Genomic DNA, 25,070 nt, shown 5'->3' with positions numbered 1-25,070 from the left:
CTTTGGGAGAGTGACAAAACATGACAAAGTGTAACTTGTAGACACATCTGATTTGGATTTTTTTGAATCCTTTGACAAAAGGCCAGGCTATACATATAACACACATCTAGGTTTAATCCAGACAGTCTAGGTTTTAGACCATGGTCTGGTGTCAAGTTTCAGTGAAAAAGAGATAAAAGTACAATTATGACAGTAGGGTATTGACTAGTTATGTTAGTAACAGGAGAGAAGGGAAAAATATTAATTAACCTTTGAATTGGAGGGTGCCATCTCCTCCAAACGTTCCTGTCCACAGAGAATGAAACAAAGCAAAAAATCTGCCAGGATCCTTGCTTTGTCCTCCTACTGTGGAAATAAAGGTACCAGATATGTCCCATCCTGCTGGATACCAGATTTAATTCACAGTGCCTCAGTGAGTGCTTGGATTCAATGGACAGGACTTTAATAGTAATAGATTGAGTAGATTAAAAATTATTATGAAGGGGGAAAACAACAATTGCAGAAATCCTACCTTATTTTGAATAATACTAAATATTTACTATTATTTTTCCTGACAATAAATTTTTAATAGGTTTTATGAGAGCGGAAAGGAAGAATAAAATTTGAAAATTATGAAATCTTAATTCGGAGCATGCTGAAGTCAGGGAAGGACTTCTAATGGCTTTAATGGGCTTTGGCTCAAGCCCTTGTAGTGTAGCAAAGGAAACATTACAAACTGAAGTGGGATTTATATCCCTACTATAAATAATGTATGTAATCTCAATTACTGGAGACAGTATTTGTATATATATCTAATTTATCATTATTAAGTGATATTATGACAGCTTTATGAGACACAGAAGCAAACCTGGGTCACTAATGAAAACAGTTCATTTACATTATCCACTGTAACTGCTCAGACACTAATTCTTCGTGTTTTAAATTTCAATCTTGCCCCCCTGTGGCCTATAGGAATATGACATGTGCACAGCCTAAGTTCGTCTGAAACAAGACAAATAATTAAAAATCAAGAGCATCTGCAATCCTTTTTGGTTTTGTAAATTTTGTAAATTTGACATACAAGTATAAAATAATCAACGCAAAGACAAAACCTAGAGGGACGTTTGCTCTTCAACTTTTGCTTGCTATTGGCTCTTGTTAAAACTGACAGCACCAAAGAAACAAACTTGGAAGACTTTTGTGTACTTCGCTCCTTCTCTCTCAGTAAGGATATTTACATAGGCAACAGCAGGCAGCTGTTCATGCAGAATGAAAACGGCTATAGTTGAGCACAATTACTTCAGGTTCGTAGGCATCTCAGTCACAATTTGTAAAAATGGATTTTGTCCAGTGGAACTAACCATAACTCTTCCCTGCCCTCAGAGGTATGTTTCACCCAGATGCTTGGGACAGAGTTCTATAGCCACACTAATCTACCCCTGCTGTCAAGTATCAACATGAAATCTGAAAATAAACCAGCTTCAGATACCTATTTGATCTTTAAGATAGAAAATAGCCAATTTGATGTGTCAACATAGGCTCATGTATCATCATCACCACCTTAATTAAAAAAACCTACCCAGGGCTCTGCATGGCAATGCAAATCCACGGCTTACAGATCTTAAAAGAACACTCCAGAGAAAATAATACTCTCTCTCTTAAACAAAAGAAGCTGGCAAATAGGATGCTCACAGGTAATATGCCTGGAAATAGACAATCATATTACAAGTGGTCACCCCAATAACTGTAGCAGAATACCCCACTCCAACTCTGTAACAAGCAGAAACAAAACCTACCAAATGTATTATTCCTTTAAAGACTAATTGCACGACAGGATAAGATTTGTGTCATCTCTCTTACTTCAGCACTCTCTGCCTACTCTATGAAAAATAATTTCAGACTAATCCACGCAGGTTTAGTAAAAAGAGCTTCCAACCTGGTCCATTGTGTCCCTCAGAAAAATGTTCCACAGCCTTTCCAGATACTTTCTTATCAGGAACAAGAGAACCAACCATTTATTTTAAAAAGGTCATGTCACCAACTCTGGACATGTACACAGTCTGACTGGGTTCACTATGTTCACTTCTTACAGCAGCTGGATGCACAGTTACCAAACCTCACATTTTGTATTTTTCACTGTGTTTTTCCAAAGGAAGAATTCTTCTTTCCTAAGAACTTCTTGTGACTAATTTGACATATTTATTGTTCAGAAAGAATGGTAAACTACATCGCCTTATTTTATCAATTAAGCAGGCAAAGCAACAATGCAAACTCCTAAACTGCCTTCCCTTTTCCTGAGATGCTACCCAAACTGGTTCACTCTCAGCAGCCACCTGATCCTTTCGCTCTCCTGAAACTACCAGCAAAAAGGAAATCAATGCCAACTGTGGAGGTGATTTTGTATTGACACTTTTCCAATAAAATCCAGACTTAGACCACCAATGTGTTTCACAGGGGACATCCACCAGTCATCAGATGGTTGTAATTTTCCAGCACCAACTGTCCTGGGATGCATTCAAAATAGTAACAAATGCTAATCAAAATTCATTATTTCATATGTAAAAATTTACACCACTGATGCTTCAAAATGATGTTCTTTTAACCATACCAATATAAACCATCCTATTTAAAATTGTTACACTGGCATAAATTGAAACCATAAATAAAACATAATCAATCAATCCAATAAAAACTGGTATTATTTTGTAAACTATATTAACCTGCTATACTTCGATCTACAGTACAGTTAGTTTATATTTCCTTTCATCCCACCAGCCAAAAGGCTAATCCTCACAGCAGCTGTTACTACTCCAGTACAGAATGAATGTGAATTTAACCTCTCCTGGATATAGCCTAATAAATTCTGTTGTTTTCCTAAGCACTTCTGTGAATTAAAATGAACCTTGGCTTGCCATCTAAATTCATGAACAGGTCTGGAGTGGCTTTTAGGCAAGTTGCCAAGTAACTTCCCAATTCCCTTATAGGGTATAGATCTCACTCCAGAGATCTTCCAAGCAACAAATAAAACCCAATATCTTCTCCATTTCCTTAAAATTATTTTTCATTTTCTTGGCATTATCTAAATAAATTATGCACAAAATTACGTTAAAAATATTAAGGGTTCATTTTTCTATTCAGTTCTCATTGATTTCAGCTCAATTGTACGGATACAAATATGAGAAGAATATGCCCTCCCACAACCTTTCTGACAATTATATTGTCAGTCCATGACACTGAAAAGCTTGAGCTTAAAATTCAACCCAGCACATGTATTTGGATACTGAATAAGGCTGAGGAAAAGAGGAGTAAGGCCCAGTACAATTAAGATCTAGTATTAGCAACAGACATGTTTTTCAGATGATGTTAAACTTTGTTCTAATTAAAACCAATATATGCTAGAAGGTTTTCCTTTTAAAATGAAAACTGAAATCTTGGAGAAAAGTAACAAAATTTAGACTTTGATTTGGCAAAGCAATAAACCCACTAAACTTTAAAGCAATTGGAAATCTACAAAATTTAAGCACATTACTTGTGTTTCCATATCTTCCCTCCTAGAGATGCAGTATTCCCTGTTCCAACAGAAAGTCATCAGCCAGCTTGCATCAACATGTGGCTTTGAACATTTTAAAGTTTGATGCATTCAGGACCAGTGTACAAAGACTATCCTGCTGACAATAGGTTTTATTTCTGTTGCACACCCCCTAACCAGTCCATAAGACTGAAATTCTCAACAGAAGATACAGCCAAAATAAACAAATAATAATAAACTTTCAGCGCCTTGAAATAGACATAAAAAGTCAGTTTCTGCTTCAATGAAATGACACACCCCTTTCAACTGCATACATCCTGTTCACAGTTACTAGATCTGCTCTTCCGTATCTATTGGATATAAGATTTAACTTTGGTTTTATGCTTGAATACAGTTATTTAACTTCCATCCTTTACAAAAATGTTAAATCTCCCTGAACGTGAGAACACTAAACTCATCGCTACCAATGGCAGTGACTACTTTTACAAGGCTGGGGTAGGAGAACTCCTCAGGCATGAATATTTCCTGCGGTATCCTTTGGACTTTGACCAAATCATTGGCCAGACAGAAAACCCACCACCTGATGACGAGACTGTTCTTTCCGTTACCACACAAGTGCCAAATGAGTAGAAAGAGCTACATGAGTTTTTAAACTTTGTACAAATTACCAATTCTCGGTCCCAGGTAGACTGCTCCAGAAACTGACCCACGTGGGGGAGAGGCTTCAGAGGCGGCACTGCTGTTCCAGTGAACTCCCCCACGGCTTCGCACCTCTCCGGGCAGTTGTAGCTTCCCGGTGGCTTAATCACCGTAGTGCGTGCGTTGGGCTAGGTCCGCTTTTTTACTCCTATTTTGTGTCCCCACTAAGTAAGAAAAGCTGCCAGCCTGGAGCCCTGCTCTGTCCCCTTCCCGGCTGAGGGAACCGGCCGTCCTCTCTCTTAAGGCAGCGTCCCTCGCTCTTCCCCTGCTCTGACAGGAACAGCATAACGGGGCCCGCCCTAACTTGGCCCTCACCGCCGCCTCAGCAGCCTTTTAATAACACAAGCGCGCTGGGAGCGGTTTGTTGCCTTTTTCCGTAGGGGAAAAGGCCGGGAGCACCGCGTTTCTTCTTTTCCCTGGGGCGGAACAGCTTTGCCGCGGCACCACACCCCTGCCCGGCGGCTGAGGGGAAGACAGACTCCATTTCCCGGCGTCCCTTCAAAGCACGGCCACGCCTGCGCCGCCGGCGGGGCGGGTGAGGCGGGAAGGGGCGGTGCAAGATGGCGGCGCTCGGGGCGCGGAGCGCTGTGTTCGTGCCCACGCGCTTGGCGCGCGTAGCGGGAGCGCTGTGGGGCTGGAGCGCGCGCCGGGGGCTCGGGCAGGAGACGGGGGCCGCTGGTGGTACGTGAGGGACGTGCGGAGCGTGCAGGGCATGCGGAGCGTGCGGAACATGTGGGGCGTGCGGAACATGCGAGGCATGCGGAGCGTGCGGGGGTCCCGCCCGGCCATGTTCCTAGGCTGGTGGTCGCCCCGCTCTCCGCGGAGCGTACCTGCCGTTCCCAGCGAGGGCGAGAGCTGGGAGGCTGTGCGGGAGCGAGAGGTGGTGGGGGTGTGGCGGCGAAGGCGGGAGGAGGCGCGGGGGGCTGGCGCGGGTCTTTGCTGTGAGGGAGAGGGGGGCAGCGTGACCGCGGCCGCGCCCTTGGCCCCGCTCCTCGGGTTGTGACAACGTGCGAAATGCCGCCCCCCTGCAGAAGGAAAACCCACCAAGCCTTCCTTCTCGGATGAAGCGGTTCAGAACCTGCTGTACAAAATGACAGGGATCAACCTGCAGAAGGTTTTTAGGCCGGTGAAAAAGGAGCTTACACCACCCAAGTACAAGTTGATGACAGAAGCTCAGCTGCAAGAGGTAGGCTGCTCGGCTTCGACTTGACCTACGGGCTGGGTTTAGCAAAAAGTCTGTCACAGTCCATATTTCTGCTTCCTTCAGTGCTGCTGTTGAAGACATTTTGGTTTCTTTCCTTTGTTTCAAATAATAACCTGAATTACTGTAAATCACTGTTTCTTCATATTAAATAGTCTGTTTTATTTGCCCAGTCTTTCTTGATTTTTAAGGAATGGGGAAGAAAATTGGATGCCTTTTTCCTTACCTGACAGGTTCTCTTGTTAATCTCCTTTACTTATGCTTCCTAATTGTGCTGAGAATCCTTTGACAACTTATTTTCACTTGTCTGACCATGATCCAGGGTGACAAAGGGGCCTGACTTAAGCCAGGTCTTCTGTAACCACAATCAGAAACAATTGATAGTGGCTGATGCTTCGGGGGAAATTTGTCATGGAAAAATACATGGAATAGACTTGGTGTTTGCAGTAGTGTGTATATATATATATATGTATATATATATTTATAGTAGTTTTGGAACTTCCTCCAGGAGTTTGCCCAAGTTACAGTGGTGGCACATTGTTCACATGTGATTCATGTGCCTGGGGACTGAATTATTGTGTCACTTCTTCTCAAATGCAGAAGAAAAAAAAACCTTAAAAACATCTCTCTGTCTCTCTAAATGAAGATATTTGCCCCAAGACTGTATGTTAGCTTTCCAATAGGATGGAATGTTTTTTTTTTTAAATCATAAAATTTTTTTAAAAAACATAAACTATTTTTTTTTCAAGGCCACAAGAAAAGCCATTGAGGAAGCTAAAGAAAAATTAACCATGCCCCCTGTTTTGAATGAACGAAAGCCAATTGATGATATCTTAGCAGAAGACAGATTCCTTGAAGGAACTGAAACTACAAAATACATTTTTACAGATTTAACTTACTCCACTCCACATCGTGTAAGTAGCAATGTATTGGTTTAAGAGATTTTACTTAATTTCAAATTAAGCATTGGGTTTTAATAAAATACAGCAGTTTGCAAAAAGGCTGTTGAGCTGTAAATTCAGTCCAGTACAACACAATACACAGACACACATTTCTATGTTTGCTTCTAACTGATACTTATAAATTACATTCCAGTGTTCAAAAGCAGGCATCGGAGAGCGGAAACCTGTGCCATAGTTAGTTAAGCATTTTAAAAGTAGATGGTTATGATAAGGTAGGCTGGCTGAGTTCTTCCATAGAAGTTCTTCCTAGAAGCTTTCTGTGGAATTTGATTCCTTAATATTTAGTGTAGACCAAAAGAGGGAGCTACTTCAGAGTTGCAAAGATTGGTGGAAACCTGGGTAAATGATGAATGAATGAATGAATGAATGGGAAAGTTGTGAAGAAACTGTTGTCAAATAGAATTGTGGAGTATAGTGATGAAGAGTTTTTTGCATAGTTAAACATCTGGGTTGTCATAAGCAGCAGTAGTAAGAGGCTGGAAAAATTCTGAACAAATAGGATCCTGAGAAGTGTCTGGTTCAAACATGCATTTAGTGATGAACCTGGGAAATGAACTGTCAAGTCTTTGATCTACTACTCCATCTGAAAGCTCTCTCCAAGAACCTGCTATTTATTCTTCTGCTTCATTTATTGAAAACTTCCTCATCTCAACAAGTTTTCTCACCTGCCTCCCAGAATCAAATCTGCTGAGTACACTGTTTCATTTGTACTATTTTTTTGTTTTGCTCTTGCCCTTACTTGATTCTAGCACCTGACTCTGAAACAAAGTTGGAGAAGCACAACTCACTTTCATTCTGCAATTAGAGAGTGTTATGGAAAGCATAAAATGAGGCCAGCAGCAACACTGACTCTGTTCTCTGGTATTAGTTATGTTATCTGTCTGAACTTCATGGAGTGCAGCTTTTGGTCTAGGTGCATGCAGTGTTATGTCATACAGTAAAACTAAGATGCAAATGTGGCACTTCATCAACCAGGAGAAATGGCAAATCTAGCACGTAGCAACAATTAGAAACCGGTTTTAGTGTGAGTTTAGGTATAAAGGGACTTTGCCAAATATAAATCTTCTTTACAGTGGTTCTGGCTGCAAAGAGAAAACGTTGGGAGATAATGCTCTCTTTTTACCTTCCTTTCAGGAACGTTTCATTGTAGTTAGAGAAACAAATGGTGTATTACGCAAAGCAACCTGGGAAGAACGCGATAGAATGATTCAGATATTCTTCCCACAAGAAGGACGCAGAGTTATTCCCCCAGTGTTATTCCAGGATGAACACCTTGTGGTATGATCTTTTTGGTTTTATAAACTGATTGGTTTTAGTTAATTGTGCTCTGATCATGAAGCTGTGCTACTTGGGCAGAATAGCTCTCAATAAGCCATTCTGCTTGTATGTTTTAAGCTGCATGACTAGTTTGAACAATTGTTTACCAGTGTAGCTTATTTAATTAAGTTTCAGGTTATGTCCAGGTAAATGCTGAGTAGGTGTAAATTTTCTGTCATACTAGAAATCCACATTTGTTACGCATTGATGGAATTGTATTATGCTTAATCTGAAAATGTGAACTGCTGTTTCAGAAACAAAAATCAAGAAACATTTTATTAATGTAATCAAAGAAGTTATTGTACTTTTATACATTTTTCCTTGTAATTAAGGGGACATTCACTGTGTTGCCCAGAACGGAATGTTGTGGCTGATGTTCTAATTCTGGAGAGTTGGAATGGTGTGATACAGAATCTATTCCTAAATTTGAACTATTATTTTAGACTGTGTTTCAGCAAGACCGTCATGAGGATGTCCTTAACATGTGCATTGCTCAGTTTGAGCCAGATTCACCTGACTATATCAGAGTGAGTTCACTTTTCATTTTTCCAGTATAAAGTAGTTATTAACAAAGTATAGATTATCTGTCATTCTTGTGATGAGGTTTTTTTTCCTTTCAGAAAAGTAAATCAGAATTCTGTTTAAGTAATTTTCTACAGTACAGGAAGAACTAGAGATGCATAGAAATAGTCTTTATATAGATATATTTGGTCTCAAACTAGAACTGATGATAATGCCTTCAAGTGGCCCCACTCAGAGCTGTGCTGCTAGACTCATGGTGACTGCTGTGTTACTTTATGGTAGGACCAATTAGATAATAAATTAGATAATTGATGAAGTACACCTGAGAGCACTCTACAAAAATGACATTTTGACAAAGACCAGGTACAAAAACAGACTTCTAGCTGAAGTATTTAAATTTAGTAACTCCACAGATTTTTGGTATATAGTATTTAGCTTTCTTCTATCATAAAGATGTCTGTGCCTCAGTATTAAGAATTGAGTAATCCCAGTGGTACCTTTGAGTTGTAATGTATAAAACTTTAAGGTTGCATGGTCCAGCCTATGGCTTACTTCAGTGAGGTGTGAAAATAGATTAATCTGAGTCAAAGGAAAAACTGCCATCGAGCTGCAATTATGCTAATGAAATGAAGCCTTTTCTGTGTATAGGTTCATCATCGGACATACGATGACATTGAGAAACATGCCAAGTATGATCTGCTGCGGTCAACACGACACTTTGGGGGAATGGTGTGGTATCTAGTGAACAGAAAGAAGACTGATGGCTTATTAATAGATATGATCCACAGAGACTTGTGAGTGTTTTTTTGTAACTTACTAATTCTGCTTATCTAAACAAATAGAAAATAAGTACCATTGTTTGAAAATACAGTATTTCTGTAAGATGTATACAAATCTTCATTTGCGTGCAAATTTGGGCTGTAAGTTTTAGCTATATAGATCCTGAATAGAAACACTGACTACTGTCCATGAAGTTGTAGGGTATTAAAACAGAATTCTGTACAAATCAGCCTTTTGTAGTTGCTGTGTTTTTATTTTTGTTTCTCATGCAACTGCCGGTATACTTCTAGCTCTAGGCAATGCTGATCTTAAAGCCTAACAATTTCATCCTAGTGAACTCAATTTTTGCTTTTAACATTGACAGACTCTGGGTTTTAGAGCAATTCCTAAGTACCTTAGGAACAGATAGATGAAATTTCATTTTAAACAGATGGATTTCTAGAACTTATTCAGACATAATATTTTTTTCAAAATGTCACTAGAAGAAATTACCTGGCACCCACTCACTTTTGGCTTAGGCTTACCTTTATGTAAAACACCTGTTCCAGTTTTAAATTTGCCTGAGGGCCAGGTGTCAAAAGATTTCTTATTCTGTAAATAAAGCTAATTCCTGCAGTCAGTGTTAGAATTGGCACAGCTGTTCTATTTAATACTTGTTACTGGCCAATTGTATTTTTCAGAGAGATTTCAGCTTTACCACTACTGAAAAATACGCCAGGCTATGCATTCAAATGACTGTATATTTATACTGTGAAAGCAGTAGTGTTTATAAAATCTGTGCTGTGCAGAGTATACCACAAAGTATGCTTTGTCTAAATACTCTTAGGAAAGAGTAATTTATATCAATGGTTATTTTTTAAGGCTGGAAGATGCTACAAGTTTGATTACATTGTATCATATGCTCCATCCTGAATGTCAGTCAGCAAAAGAAGCTAAAGATGGGAAACTTCAAGGAGTTGATCTGATCAAGGTATGCTTTTCTACTCTAAGGATACTTAACTACAGCAGAGAAAGCTTTTTAACAGCAGAACCCTATTTAGTAGTCGAACTTTCTCATTACCTAAAGAAGAGATCTTTGACTAGAACATGCATGTCAGGCTGTCTGTTGGGCTTTTTTTGAACTCAGCAGCTGCACCAGGATTTCAGTTGCAGCTGGCAGATGTGTCACTGGAATAGTAAAATCTCATTACGCAGTTATGCTCTTAGTTGTATGTTAATCCCTCTCCTACCATGTTTGCAGGTATTTGTGAAAACTGAATCACAGAAAGAAGGTTATATACAACTGGCCCTCCAGGCTTATGAAGAAGCAATGGCTACTTCAACAGCTTCATGAAATAAACTTTACCTCATCATAATTTTTCTGTCTGTTTATAAACATTCTCTGTACAGGATTACACAATAAATACTTTAAACAACTGACTACTTCTAGAATTTTTATTACTAAAATGCGTAAGAATTGCTACAGCGCTTAATATTTTTTCAGAAGTTCTGTAAATTACTTAACAGCAGTTTTGGCTCTTGTTTTGAGGTGACAAAAATTCCATTACTGGTGCATCTTGAACCTAAAGAAATGCCCACAATTAATTTTACTTATTGAAGTAAGAGTAGGGTTTGGACAAGCTTTGTTTACTAAAGTGTATAATGCCACACCCCTGCCTTAAGATGTTTTGTTCTGTTAGATCTTTTAGCTAAAAGGGCTGTCTGGAAGAATAACTGAGCTACTGATTGTTAGCTACTATGCTCCTGTTTCAAATATATATGGTATTGATGTTAAGAATTCTGGAGTTAATATCAAGTTAAGAACTGAGGAGTAGAATGTTTAAAAGGGTTTATTGAACTGCTCGATAAGGGAAAACATTTTAAACATTTTTTAGTATGCACTGGAGCACAGCTACATCTTGAATTTCAACATACTGGAAGCTGATTCTTATTGTACAGTTGCTGGGTCTACCCTTCTACAGATACATGGTCCGCTTGCAGTATAAAAATCGATTAGCTTGGAGCACATAGTCCACAGAACTTCATTCCTTTGTTTGGAGTAATTGATTTGGTCATCTGAAAGGCATCTTCACTCATCTAAGATCTCTTCATCCAGATTGATATCTGTGGTATCAATATCCTCCAGATCCAAGTTATCCAAGTCATCCTCCAAGTCCAGCAGGGTCTAGGAAAAGAAAACAGCAGATGAAGGGGATACTAATGTGGGTACACATTAGTCAGTGCATGTGATGTATGAATCTGGAAGATGTATTTGCACATTCAGCAAAATATGCTCAGAAAATCAGGTGGAAGATAAAATAAGCTGGAGAGAGAAGCTGCCTTCTTGGTATGAAAGCACCTCTTAGCATCACAATTCAGCTGTGGTTTAGACTTCACCCTTTTGTTCCTTGTAAATCCCCAAGGCTATAGGAACTGATCTATATTTTGGTGCACAGTTTTCCCATACAAGAGTAAGGGGGGAATACACTGTATTGGTCCTAAGCAGACTGGGTCTACTAATTTAATATATAAAGTGCCATTTCCCAGTAATTTAATTTATTTACATTAATTGAAGTCTTTAACATAAAATAAATTTAGTGCTGGTACTTCTTAAAAATATATTTCAGTACCTTTTGATCTCTTGTTGGAAGCGGATCAGAATTCTGCAGAACTGTCTTCATCACTTCTTGTTTATGAGATGGAAATGGTTCTTCAGCCTTCTTCAAATGAAAAACAGATCACCTTAAGCTCTTTTGAATTTAAATTCTTTCAGCAAAAACAACTAACTAGCAGCAGACCTATAATTCCCCTCTCCCCATGGTTCTCTTTCAAAGTTGTTCTCAGTAATTCTTGAACCTCTTCTTAAAAGCCAGTAAATCGTTTAGTCTTCACTGCACTGGAGGCTACTATTTCCTCACCCAGTTTATTTAAAGCACTGGACGATGGAACTGAATGAAAAGAGGCTTCAGAAAGGATCAATTAATTTCAAATACTGCAGCGCTGTTTCAAAGAAAGTGATTTTCAAATTCCTCAGGAGGAAAGGGGTTATAGGCTGCTTGAGACTACACAAAACAGCAGTTTTAGCAAAGGCCCTCAATCTTAGTACTGTCACTGGCCTTTGTGTTCCATACCCTGCAATGGTTTAATACCTATCCTTCCCTCTTAACAGCTCCATAAGTTTTACGTATCGGTTAGTATCATTACTGAAGCAACAGTACTATTCAATTAATTGTATTTAGATTTCTAATTATTTCTGACAAAGTTTCCCATATCCAGCATCAGCTCCAAGAGGCAACTTTTTGAAGGACTTTCATGTAGTCAGAGTGGTCTTCTTTTCAGCTTCTACAGCATAATACTTCTAATTTGTTTTAGATAACTTCTGCAATGCTATTTCTCTATCTTCTTTAACAAATGTGCACACAAGGCAAGTTGGATAACTGAAGCTGGTAAAAAGAATCAGTTTGAGTTACTTCAGATATGAGCAGAACATACTTTCAAGTAATTAAGCAGGATTGCTTAATTGCTAGGCTTATGCCTATGGTATAGTCTTATTCAATAACTATGCACACTAGAATATAAAGCAAGTTTAACTGCTATTATATGCAAGAGTTTCCAGGTTCAACTACTGAGCTTTTAGGAAAGTAGCAGCAGTTGAGGCAGTGTTTGCATGTGCAACTGAAATTTTTCTTCTGCAGGATGAATTACATTTTAAGACTCTCTGCTTACTCACACTAACAAATGATGACTCAATATAAGTAACCACACAAAATAACTTCACAGTCAGCAGTAACAAAAGCTGCAGGGCTAACAATCAAGCCAATAAGAGCAATAATTTGTCCCTTATGAGGGACAAATTGTTGAAATGTTGAAATGAAATATTATTAGATATTATTGTACAATAGCAGAATTGTTTCTTTCTTAAGAGAGTTTATTTATCATTCAGTAGTAACAATCACCTGAGATGCCGTTCCTCTAGAAGGCTCAAAGCCTTTTGCTTCTTCAAGTAAGTTTCTTTCTTCATTTGGCTAAAAGTAAAAAAAATAATATCAAAACACATGTTCATGTAATGTATCAGTGGATGCACTGACTTGCTTAAAGCTGAATTTACACAGCACAAAATATTTTTCCTCTAGAGCAAATAAGAGCTTTCATTTCTTACTTACAGTGACAAGGGGGTATTCCCTGGCTGGCCGCAAGTCTGCAAGACTCTGTTTAACATATTCTTCAGCAACAAAAGCTTCCTTTAATCCAGGGAAAAGATTTTCATATTCTGTAGGATCTGCAAGCGACTCAGCAGCTTTTTGGTTGACTTTAGAGAGATTCTCCCGCCACAATTTAACAACCCTGGAGATAAAAGACACAGTTGTCATATACAGCTAATTTGCACAACATTATTCATGCTCTGCACATGCTTTGAAATTACCTTGAAACTTGGCTTGGCAAATACGTCCGTGCAAGAAAAGCAGCTTCTGGGAGACGCCCAGTTCTAATAAGGAGTTCCAAACATGAATCAAGCCTGAAATGTTTACCAAAAAGTTTAATAAAAAGACAATTCTTTTCTGTTAGGTCAGCTGTTTATGCTATTGTATTACAGTGCTTTAATTTCACATTTTCAAAGTAGCAGCCATCACAAGATAGAATCAGCTTTTCTGAAAAGGCACGTGCCACAATCTTTCTGTAGCAAGTTTTAAGTCTGCTGTCCTTAACCCTTTAAAGAACCTGAAGTTTCTTCACATTTGGGAAAGCAGAACATAATGCACATCTCATGCTTGCTACTTACTTTCCCTGAAGGAAGTAGCTCATAAATGCAACATTGTTCTTGCCATCTTTTTCTGCTCCTTCAGCTAGCTTATTCACCATGTTAGCATTTCCTGAAGCTGTGGCCAGGAGCAGTAGTCCTCCATAGTCTTGTGCATGGTGGAGACACTCCTGGGCCAAGCCAAACTGGCATTTGCTAATGGCAAGCTCAGCAAGTTGCTTCCATTTCTGTTCTGACTAAAGGGAGAGAGGGGAGGGAGAAAGGGGAGAGGGAGGAAAAAGAAGAAATAAAAAATGCTCACATTTTTAAATAGCATTTGAAGAATTTTCAGATCAATCAATATGAAAATAAAGTCTACTTGTGAAGGTACTGTATCCCATCATTGACTTGTCTTCCCTTTGACTTCCCTAAGATTACTGCAGCTTCAGAGCACAACAGAGCAAGTGCTGGAGATTACACAGCTATACCATTACATCCCCAAGTACCATTGTCTTATCTTTACAGGGTGCCCCTTCGATTCATGCTGATACTCAGAATTATCATCAATCACCAAAATGTATATGCTTACCTCTGCTTCCACTGCAAGCTGATAGGCTATTTTTAATTCTCCAAGTTGAAGAGCAAGTTCAAAACGATGCTCTGGATCTGTAGATACTGCAAGAGCTTGTTGTTTGAAGCCCTAAAATAAAAACCAAGTAAGTATGAATGATTAACAAGATTTTATGCTTACAGATAAAACGATCTGGTTTCACTTAGCAAATTCAATTAGAAATGTGAAGAAACCAATTAAAATTTTTAAAACAATTTAGTTTTCTTACCTGTTTTTCAAGAAAATGTGCAACTCTGGTTCTCTGTTCTTTTGGAATAGTAGGAAGAACTTTATCAGCCATACCAAAATCTCTTCTCATCACAGCAGTTTGATATTCCAGTACTGAGACCAACAAAGAGTAGCTAACAATATTTAGCTCCTTATCACCTAAATAAAGTCGGTTGTCCTTAGGGATATACCCCAAAAGGTACATTGTCCTGAAACAAAGTAAAAAATATTTTTTATAGATCAACTACCAAATAGTCTATGAACAAGTCCAGTAATTCTTATACTAACAAAAATACTGACACGAAGCATTCTACTTTTAGTATAAATGCACTTTTATGTAACACTGTTTATTCCCTTGAAGATTACATTACTGCCTCAGAATTTGAATTAGTATGATATGCAAGAAAAAAATAGTTATGCACTTCAAGCAGGTGGCAAGGTTCCCCTTGCTCTGACTTTGGTGAAAGAACCTTTAACACCTGCTTACAACCCAAGGCAGCATCTTACCTGTCTAAATGGGCAATAGTGACAATTTCTCCTCCAACATAGTAGTTGAGTCTGTTCACAGAACTGGTGTAAATAAAGCAGTCACCTACCCACAACCCTGTTTTCACAATCTCCTGAATCTCACCAAGAACCTGCAAATTAAGTTTGATTTAGTTAGATATGTAAAAAAGTACTTTTAGACAGCAGTAAGACTACTATATTTTCAAATTAAACTTCTACTTCAGTAAATAGTTGGACAAGTTGCAAAATACATTGAGATACAGACTGGAAGGTCTTAAATAATGGTCTTAGTTTTACAAAACTGCTGTACCTTATGAAATTTCTACCTTAACTAAATCAAATACAAATTCAGGAAACAAGCACCAAACTAAGCATTAATCCAGATAATCAAAGAAAAATTTTGCAAGGGAAGCTGTGTTTCTGAAATTTCACAGCATGAGGGGTTTTTTTTATTTAACTTGCTCTCAAGTTTCAGTAACTTTTCAAAACTTGAAAATTGCATTAAAAGTTTAAGCAATGTAAACATACTACCTGAGCATGTGCTTTAAGTATAACCCCTACAACTCTGTAATACAAACTAGTAAAAAGATACCTGAAGAGACATGCATCAAGGTCCTGTCACACTGGACTTCCAACAGAGATACAGTCCCCAGGGAACCCAGATAAAACAGCTCCTCAACAATTGGGAAACAAAAAACCAAACAAAAAAATGTTCCTCAAGCAGAGGAACTGTGTGTATACTGCACTCCTGTGTTCTGGAAACTACAATTTATTGGGACTTCATTATGCCCTAAATTTGCTATACTCTGCAAAGACCTGCTTCAATCATCTCTAATCCTTCTCTATTTTTTAAAACAGAAGGTACCTCAAAAGCATCTTCAATTCCATCTTCAGTGACACCTTCATGGGTTTCTTGAGCTGCGACAACTTTTTCTGACAGGTATTTCAGAATGAAGAATGACTCTTCTGTAGCAATGCAGACGAGCTCACCCGAGTCAGACCAAAAAATCTGTATCATCAGAATCAATAATGGCACTGTTTTAGAGACCTCAGGTTAAGAAAGGAGGATGTATAAATTAGGTTAGAACATACTAACTCTAACAGAAGCTTTGGTACCCGAGAAACCAACATGCACAGATTATTTTCCATTTCTGCTACAAGACTGAGATAAACTTCAGAAGTTATTAGTTTAAAATTGACAGCTTGGCTTAATTCAAGAATATCAGCAGTCTAGTAGAAACAAACAGTAACTAAACAGAGACAGATAGGTCTCTTCAGTCCCAAGTAGACACTTACGTGTTTGGGCTGAATTTCAATTCTGCGAATCAGTTCTGTGTTTTCCCAATCATAGAATGCCAAACCATTTACAGATCTGACACCCAACAGGAAGCCACCATAGATTCCTGCAAGAAAATAAGAGTGAAAAAACTCCAAATCATGCAAAAAAATGCACCGATACATATTTTTAAAAGCAAATACTTACCTTCTGCTCCAAAATCAGGCTTGAATGACTTCTTCTCTTTGAAATTTTTAAATATCTTCACAACACTGTTGCTCTCCCTGATTGCGTATCTAAAAAATAGTTAATTGTAAAAAACAATAATTAAACAAACAAACAAGCCCTTAAAATATTATTTGGCTTCCCAAATGGTAAATCACTAAAATCACAAGCTGCTAAAAAACAACTGCATTTCATTTATCTTCAAAAATTAGCAGAATGCTACAAATGGAAAATATTAAAGCAGGACAGTAATTGAAAGTTCAGTATTCACATAGGTTTTAGTCTTCAAGGCAGTTTACAGTTTGTACAGGCTGAAAACGAGCAGCAGCAAATTTAAGTTAATACAAAGGAAAAAAATCTACAACACTTACTCTGAAGAATCATGTGCCCATACAAACTCCTGTGCAGAACCAAAGCTCTTGTTTCTCAAAGCCATAGCTGTGTAGATGATGTATTCACCATCACCACACACTACTACAAACCTATAGCAGGAGAAAGATGAATTTGTAGACATTTGCTTTCAATTCAATTGGCATTATCAAGTAGATAAATTATATGACAAGTTAAAGGTCCCCAGCCCAATGTAATCACTGCAAATGCAGCCAGAATAAAGAGCCTCATATATTGAAAAACAGCACAGAACTGGATTTTCCTCTGCATCATGTAGTCAGCTACTTCCTATCCCCTCTTCCTTCTGGTCTCTACTGCGCAGCTCTTGTACCTCGAGTCCCTTGACCTTTTATTTTAGCTAATACATTAACAAAAAAAAAATTCAAATGAAGTGATAAAAATACAGTTTGCTGCTACTACCTTATATGTTTTGTTTGCATACTTCTTCCTCTACCTAGAATGTCCAATTTATCAGTTTAAGCTGCTCTTACAGGTGAAGCCCATTCATTGCTCTGACTCCACTGTCTGGCTCCCCTACACCTGTTCTCCACAGGCCCTCAGCCACCAGCATAAGCACAACTCTCTTTTCACTCAATGATGTTTTCCAATACAAAAAAAAAAAGGAAAAATCAGAAACATTTTCAGTATTTTGTTCTAAAATCTCTTACCGTCCATTAGGGTTGTGTTGAATTGTCTGAGGATAGATTTCACAGCTCCCCATATCCTTTACAGCCAGTGGCAATCTTTCTCCATCTTTGATTTCAGCATCTCCCATAGCTTTTAAGTTAGCCTGTTGGACTTCAGAATGTTTAGCCCAAATTATTTTTCCATTTGCATCCATGGACATGGCAGGTTCTTCACGACCAAGCTATGAAGCGTAGAAGAAGTTAGCAGATGGAGAAAATACATTCTTGATTTTTTCAGTTGAACATAGTGAAATACTCTGGCTCTGTCTAAAAAGACCAGGTGAAATGCCAAGTTTTCAGCATTTCACGTTTTCACAGAAGCACATATCAGTTGCTCTGCACATGGGACAGAACTGAATCACCATTTCTCATTATAAAAACATTAAGTGTACCTTAACAATAATGCTGCCTTCATCATATCCCAAAGCCACATTATTGGATCCTCTCAAACTGGCCACACACCACACTCTCTCCATGCCATAGTTGAGGGTGCTTTCCAGGCGGTAAGTGCTTGAATGCCAAATGCGCACAGTTCCTAGAGAAACAGACAAATAAATGTCTATTATCTCTCCTTTATTTTCTCTCTCCTGTGAGGGCAGGTGTGCAGCCACACCACAAGAATAGCTCTTGTCCTTTACATGTACACCAGAAAATACAAAAATTACCATCTTCTGAGCCTGTGATAATGATAGGCAATTCAGGATGGAAGCTGACACACGACACATTTTGAGCATGTCCTTCCAGTGTTTGCACACATGTTTTGTTCTGCATAAAAAAAAAAAAAAGAGCTGGAATTACAGGTACAGATAATAAACACATTGCTACATTTTTTACCTTTCTTTCTTGAGAAAATTCTCCCCAAATCCAAAATCTTTCTGAAAAATTATTTCTCTAGATTTCTTCCCATGACATTTATTTCCAGAATGATCAAACAGCAGCAGCAGACATACTAAAAATTGTGACTGTATTGAGTTGATTTCTCCTCTCCAAAAGAAAATATTTATTTCCCTTGACATAGCTGCTTTCCTCTGCTTACAGATGGGTTTCTACCTATAAGACAGGCTTTCTTAGAGCTACGTAGCACAAGAGAAAAAGCAAAATAGAAAGCTGAGTTCACTGCAAAAAAAATCATCTATTTTCATCTAATTACAAGACAGATCCAATACTGTCATATGGTGGTAAAATTTCTTGCACTGTTATGGAACAGTCATTACTGCAGCACATACTTAAATGAGCAGAACTGCCTTTAACTTCTGAGCTTGGATTTACCCTAGGGCAATATGCTTTAGCAACCAGAAACACGTAACATATTTGGTCTTGCCCTTCTGGCCATTCATACACTTGTCCACAGGAAGAAATTATGAGCTGTAGAAATGAACAGCAGCAGAACTGAACCCCTGGATTCAATCTCTCCTCCCTGTAGACCATTTAAACAAGTGACCTCAAAACCACTGCAAACTGTAAAGTAGATGCATATGCAGCATGTGTGCATGTGCACACACCTACATGTGTAAAGGTGTGTGGGATGAGAAAGGAGAAATGGGAAGGGAATAAGGAAAAAAGGAAATAAATGAATGACAAGTGAAAGTATGGAAAGCACTGATACATGAACAATATTTGCATTTCAAGATAGAAGAGGAGCACCTTGATCTACAAGAAAGGAACTCCAAAAGGCAAGGATTATTACTTTATGAAAAAAGCCCTAATGATAACAGAAAAGTTATGCCAAATTTAATTCTACAAATCAACTTTGAAGTTATTTAAATTCACAGCAGGTTTTTTCAAGGGTTAGCTAATTATTTTTTTCTGCTTTGCAAACAAACAAAAGTTTATGAAGAGTTCAACACATACCTGGTAGTCCCAGATCTTAACCAACCGGTCATCTGCACCTGAAATGAGATAGGGCTTGTCTCCTCCACTGTAATAGTCAATGCAGTTCACTCCTTTCTCATGGCCTTCTAAAGTGAAGTTGGGTGAAGAAGAGCCAAGCTGCCACACCTGCCCAGAAAAAACAAACGCAACAAAAAAACCAACTGCGTGTAGTTATCTCTCTTTCGCATCCCAGCCAACCTTGCCAAACCAAGCAGGCATGCAGATGTACTTCACAATTCCAAAGACATAAAATATGGAATTCCAAAGATGTTGTTTTCTTAGGTGCAGAGCCTGCACAACTGTTTATTAATCTACCAATACCCCACAAAATAAACAGAAATAACATGCTGAGTTGCACACTGTGTTCGCACCTTCAAACAAAGAAATTAATTTATTTCAATTTATTTCTTAAGGACATAAAACTATACAAGACACTGTTTGTAAGCAGTAATATTTATGAAATCAAAAATTCAACCTAGAAAAAGTAATCAACTGTTTGTGCCTACAGGGGTTGCCCTCAACTGTGCCCTTATTTTTATTATTTCCAGGTACTTCAAACGAATGACAAATCTCATTCTAAACTAGGACTGAAAATGAATTAAGTTGTAGATATACTGCTATTTTACCATCATTATCACATCAAATCAATATTTATATGCACCTAATCTCCCTCAGCATCTGAGGATGCATGAAATCAAAACTGGCTTTTCACAGTCAATATGCTGATAAAGGTAAATGTAAGGAAGTCTCACTGCTCAGGTGGTTGTGCAGTCCCACATATGCAGATATGTAATAAAAGCTTAATGGCAAATGATACTCATCAGGGTCTCATGATGGAAGACATCTTTGGAAACAACTCAGTAAACAGAAAGCCAAGGACATGAAAATAACGGGAGAAATGCCTTTACTCTTTGTTTAAAATGTACACAGTTAAAGGCTTTACCCCCTATATATATATATACTTTCAGTTCTCCCACACTACTCATTGACAGTATAACCTTTACCCTTCCCCAATATGTCTGCATAAAGCAAACGGAAACGAAGCACCTAAAGTTGAAAGAATAACATTTCAGTGATGAGAGGTGACAAGTAATCTTGTAAATTCAGTGAATTATTTCAAAAGAGCTCAGTAACTCAACCAACAGTCAGGTCTTTGTTCAATAACTATTCTGTTACTGCATCCTCTTTTAAGAATTCTGACCCATTACCCATAAAGTATTACTGGTTTCTGTACTTTGTCTAATAATTACTTAATGACAAAAAACCCCAAACTACAGTTTCTCTACCTTGATTGTCCTATCCAAAGAGGCACTGGCAAACTGATTATTGTCTTTTGGGTTTATGACAATCTGCATGACATAATGGGTGTGTCCTTCAAACACCTGAGAACAGGACCATTTTTTATCCCAGTCCCAGAGTTTAATAAGCATGTCATCTGTAAAAAGCAAACAACAAAAAACAAACCAAGACACAGTTAGTTTAATAGATACTAATATATTTTTAAATAAACCTTTTTAAACCACATAATCCTTAATATCATCAAGTTAAAGGCTTACTCATGCCTCTCCCGTGAAAGGGGGCACTGCTAATATTGGGTATTTTTTTCATCTGCAAGATTAGCAGATGAAGCATTCTTTGAAGGAGGGCCACAAGTTTCTGAAAAAGATAGTCCAGTAAAATGGTGATGAATCTAAGTAACAAATACATCTGTCTTAAAAAGGGAGATTAATTACTAGTCTTAAAATCCTAGGCAGTTATTAAGGAATTGGACTCAAGCTTTCTTCTGCAGCATCAGAGAAGAGCACTAAGAATAGGAAGCATGCTCAACTAGGCTGGCTTCCCAGAATCTTTATTTCTGGTTCAAGTATATGACATCCAACAGCAAATTGTACTGAAAAAAATACAGATGACACTACATTAAAAAAAATTATTGCATCTGGCAAAGAATTAAAACGAAATGACAACTGCCATGTTGGCTACTTGCTAAAGTTCCTTTTTCAGCAAAAAATGTGCAATTCCTTACTAGACAGAAAACAGAAGCCTAAAAATAGCTGGTTAATAAATATAAAAAAATACCAAAGAACTCTTACCGCTGCTAGTCAGTATGAAAGGCTGTGTGGGATGCACAGCAATACAACGGATGTAATCTGAATGTGCTTCAAACATGTGAACTCTTTCCAAAGTATTATAATTAAAAACTCTAATTTGCATGTCATCCTATGAAAGAGAAGAAAATATGACTCTGTACAAGACATCTTATATTCAAGGCAGGACAGGAAAAAAAGCCTCTAACAACAAAATGTTTACATTAATTTCCTTTCTTTCATTTTTTTCTGCACAAAAATGGACAATAATTTTCACCTGTTTTGATGTTTGAAGCAGCTGTTTGAACTCTTGGGCTGTCAAAGAGGAAACAGTGCTAACCTATGCACACCTGAAGTAACTGAGACATAGCAGTATAAGACAATCGAATGAGAAAAAATTTTTTACTCTATGTGCAGGGCAGAAAAGTAGAAAAATACATTGAGACAAAAAATTTCAGGTATTCCCTCAATTTTGAGAAACCACATTCCTTACATCAAGAAACACGTTTTACCAAGACTAGAATGAAACTCTCTCAAAAGTGGACTCATTGAATAAAAGCAGAGTTTTTTTCTAGGGGCAAGTAAAACTCTAAAAAATGTATTTGTAATGTAACCTGAAGTTATTCAGATCAAATCATATTATTATGTGATGTACAAAGGACTGGCATGAAAATAAAATAATGACATATGGAAATGACAAGATGACAATAGCTTACAGCTCCTGTAACAACCCAGTTCTTTCTTGCCACAAATTTGGCAGCTCTCACTGGCAGGTCACACACTTCAAAAGTCTTCACCAGAGTCTAAAAATAAAAACAATACATTTGTAGCACAGCAGAAAATGCCTGTTTCAAAAGAATCTATCTTTTCCTAATTGTCCAGTGTGTTGACTTTGGCAACTCTCCAAGAATCCTACAACATAAACATGCACATAGCTCTCCAAGAAGGAAAATACTTGCCTGCTCTGCTCTTTCAACATGACATTTATGTTCATCCTTCAATCTTAACTCAGACCCAGCTCTGAACATTTTTGGAGCTGCTGCCCAATTCCAACTATGCTTGATGGATAGGTAGGGGTCTAACAGTTCCTACAACCTTTACAAATACAGATGGCAGGTACAAGACAGAGGAAACTCATCTTTCAGAAGGAAAGGGATTAGTTTGCAAGGAATCCACAAAGGAGATAATTCTGAAAACTAAATTTATAGCCAACAAAACACCATTAAAGTCACAGCTAAAGCAACTCCTTGTCTATTATTATAGTGATTTTTATAATAAGACAGGGCACAGTACAAAATAGTGACAGCAATTTAAGATTCTTCTTGTGTATCTAATGTTTAAAAAGAAGAATTTAGAGATCTGTCACCTATGAATAATGCATAACAAAGGGACACCAAAATCATCACCTGTGTTTCGTGGTTCCAAACACAGACACTGCCATTGTAAAGGCTTGCCAGCATCCATGGCTCTGTGGGGTGCAGGTCCACACTCTTCACCCGGTCAGACCGAGCTGTCAGTTTCCGCTTTATATCAAGTCGGAGAGGCTACAAAGTTGAGGACATCAAGTTATTTAACATAAACCTGGCACAGAAATATGATGGAAGAAGGAAAGCTGAAGTTAAACCTTAAAATAAAAGTAGTCAACCCTGCTTTTTCAGGCAGAGAGAGGACTCCTACTCTTTTCTATCCATCTGCTTATTCACTTGTGTAGGGTTTTCTGAAAACATTGCATCTCCACCCATGCCAAGAGGTCCATTTAATTAACTTATATGAAACTGAGAACTTCATTTTCCTCATGTTTCTTGAACAACTAAAACAAAGCAAAGAGAACTTGCTTCTAATACAAATGACTGAATCTTCCTATCTCACCCCAAAAAACAGGTGGAAAACCCAGTTATCACAATAGAACACAACAACACTTGCTCATTATAAATATATTTTTGTTCACAATTCCAACATCATGTTTTAAAATTGAACACTGTGTCATAAAAATCAGGGGAGGTAGACGTTTCTCTTTCCCTTACAAAGAAGGCTCTGATCTTTCACTTTCTTCCCTGGCAATATAAAGCTTGGGTATTTAAAGGCCATGAAGTGATCTTCTGAAATACTTCAGGTATTATGGAGTTGTTTAGACACTCACAAGACTGTTGAGACTATTTCATGCTGCTAACACATTCTCTTAGTGAACTGACAAAATAACGTGTTTTATCAGAATAAAATTACTATAACTTGAAGTTACATATGTTAGACACTGTGAGAAGCTACATACCTATTGTGTAGGACCAGTAACTTATGGATGAGAGAATGAACTTGTGTATTTCTCCTGCTATAAATAGGCAAGATAATTGCATGTGATTCAGTGCTTATCCTTGGAACCTCATTCTTATCTACTGCTACTAAGGACCAGTCTACGGATGAGGAAAGAGGTTAACTGCAATTTACTCAAAACACTCTTGACAACTGTTAAGTCTGTTCTGTGAACACCGGAGCTGTAACACAGCCCAATGGATCTCCTCCGTGACTCCAAGCATAACACCAGGGGCTTTCGAATGCCTTCTTAAGTTATTTAACTCAATCACAGAACACTACGACTTTTTCAGGAGCAGGGAAGCCCGAGACAAACAGAGAGAGGAGACCCTGCACAGCCATGCCGGGCCTGTCGAGCCCCAGCAAGACCCCACTCCCTTCGGGCAGGGCTGGAGGTGTCCCCAGCGCCCCCACGACGCCCAGGACCGGTCCCGGTCCGGGCTGGTCCTGGCGAGAGGCTGCTCAGCCCCTCAGCCAACCCCGGCCTCGGCCTCTCCAGTTCGCACCGGACAGAGCAGCAGCTGCCCCACCGCGCCTGGGGCCACCTTCGCCGCCTCCGCATCGGTTTTTGCAGCCTCCCGCAGCGGGGACTTGCGCAGCGGGCCCGCCCGGCCCCGCCGCCACCGGGTACCAACAGCCGCGGCACCCACCGGGACAGCCTGGCCTCCCGCCCCCCCCCCTTCGCGCCGTACTCCCGGCGCCGTCCCTCGCCCCGCCGCGCTCCGGAGGGCAGCGGGCCCCGCACTCACTCACCATGGTCCCGCGTCGCCCCGCGGCAGCGCCGACGGCTGAGCCTGTGCGCCCGGACGGCCCCGACCCTCCGACGTGGAGCTTCCGGACACGCAGCTCTCGCGAGAGCGGCGCCGGGAGCTCCCGGACCTCGCGAGAGCGGCTCTGTGGCGCCGTCAGGGCTGCCGGGACGTGCGGGCGGCAGCGCCTCCGCGGCGCGTGCTGGGCAGGGCGGGAAGCGCGAGGCGGCAGCGCAGAGAGCCCGGATGTCTCCAGACGTGCGCGTCTGCCGGGGTGCCGGGGGAGAGCTACCGGGAACTACCCGGTTCTGACTGACGGGGAGGGTCCGCCGATCCCTGCCGCCTGCTCCGTGCAGTCTCTCAGCGTTTGCAATGGCAGCTGTGGCCAGAGGGGTCGTGTCCGCTGTGCGGAGCGAGACAGCGCCCTGAG

The 25,070-nt window shown here is 39.3% G+C and overlaps 2 protein-coding genes across 4 annotated transcripts; one reads left to right on the top strand and one right to left on the bottom strand.

Moving 5' to 3' along the window:
• The first annotated feature begins 4,732 nt into the window (after nucleotides 1-4,732).
• Nucleotides 4,733-10,405, top strand: MRPS22 (mitochondrial ribosomal protein S22). Its single transcript, XM_071751862.1, has 8 exons — nucleotides 4,733-4,888; nucleotides 5,239-5,393; nucleotides 6,158-6,322; nucleotides 7,505-7,648; nucleotides 8,131-8,214; nucleotides 8,858-9,003; nucleotides 9,851-9,959; nucleotides 10,230-10,405. The coding sequence occupies exons 1-8, from the start codon at nucleotides 4,768-4,770 to the stop codon at nucleotides 10,320-10,322; spliced, it is 1,017 nt and encodes a 338-aa protein (XP_071607963.1). The 5' UTR covers nucleotides 4,733-4,767; the 3' UTR covers nucleotides 10,323-10,405.
• A 395-nt stretch (nucleotides 10,406-10,800) lies between these two features.
• COPB2 (COPI coat complex subunit beta 2) lies at nucleotides 10,801-24,786 on the bottom strand. Of its 3 annotated transcripts, none has more exons than XM_071751861.1 (22): nucleotides 24,645-24,786; nucleotides 22,991-23,128; nucleotides 22,301-22,387; nucleotides 21,591-21,717; nucleotides 20,787-20,935; nucleotides 19,480-19,626; nucleotides 18,294-18,393; nucleotides 18,021-18,163; nucleotides 17,611-17,810; nucleotides 16,924-17,034; nucleotides 16,535-16,623; nucleotides 16,348-16,454; nucleotides 15,917-16,060; nucleotides 15,052-15,182; nucleotides 14,546-14,753; nucleotides 14,296-14,406; nucleotides 13,749-13,963; nucleotides 13,392-13,484; nucleotides 13,132-13,312; nucleotides 12,919-12,993; nucleotides 11,599-11,685; nucleotides 10,801-11,153 (listed from the first exon to the last, which is right to left on the bottom strand). In XM_071751861.1, exons 1-22 carry the CDS (start codon nucleotides 24,645-24,647, stop codon nucleotides 11,058-11,060), a joined length of 2,742 nt encoding a protein of 913 aa, XP_071607962.1. In that variant the 5' UTR covers nucleotides 24,648-24,786; the 3' UTR covers nucleotides 10,801-11,057. The 3 variants fall into 3 exon arrangements, with proteins under 3 accessions (XP_071607962.1, XP_071607960.1, XP_071607961.1); XM_071751859.1 differs by having other exon boundaries at nucleotides 11,599-11,688; nucleotides 12,925-12,993; nucleotides 24,645-24,773; XM_071751860.1 differs by having other exon boundaries at nucleotides 12,925-12,993; nucleotides 24,645-24,769.
• Nucleotides 24,787-25,070: the final 284 nt, after the last annotated feature.

Source organism: Heliangelus exortis, chromosome 9, assembly GCF_036169615.1.
Source record: "Heliangelus exortis chromosome 9, bHelExo1.hap1, whole genome shotgun sequence".
Classification (NCBI taxonomy): Eukaryota; Metazoa; Chordata; class Aves; order Apodiformes; family Trochilidae; genus Heliangelus; species Heliangelus exortis.
This window is presented reverse-complemented; position numbering and strand designations above follow the sequence as displayed.

Bases quoted from the DNA above. Each gene is read 5' to 3' on its own strand.
- COPB2 (XM_071751861.1), bottom strand. The intron at 13,485-13,748 runs GTAAGTAGCAAG...TAAACATTTCAG, and splicing joins AGCTACTTCCTTCAGGGAAA to GCTTGATTCATGTTTGGAAC. The intron at 12,994-13,131 runs GTAAGTAAGAAA...TTTTACTTTTAG, and splicing joins GGGAATACCCCCTTGTCACT to CCAAATGAAGAAAGAAACTT.
- MRPS22 (XM_071751862.1), top strand. From the start codon at position 4,768: ATGGCGGCGCTCGGGGCGCGGAGCGCTGTGTTCGTGCCCACGCGCTTG. The intron at 4,889-5,238 runs GTACGTGAGGGA...GCCCCCCTGCAG, and splicing joins GGAGACGGGGGCCGCTGGTG to AAGGAAAACCCACCAAGCCT. The intron at 8,215-8,857 runs GTGAGTTCACTT...TTCTGTGTATAG, and splicing joins ATTCACCTGACTATATCAGA to GTTCATCATCGGACATACGA.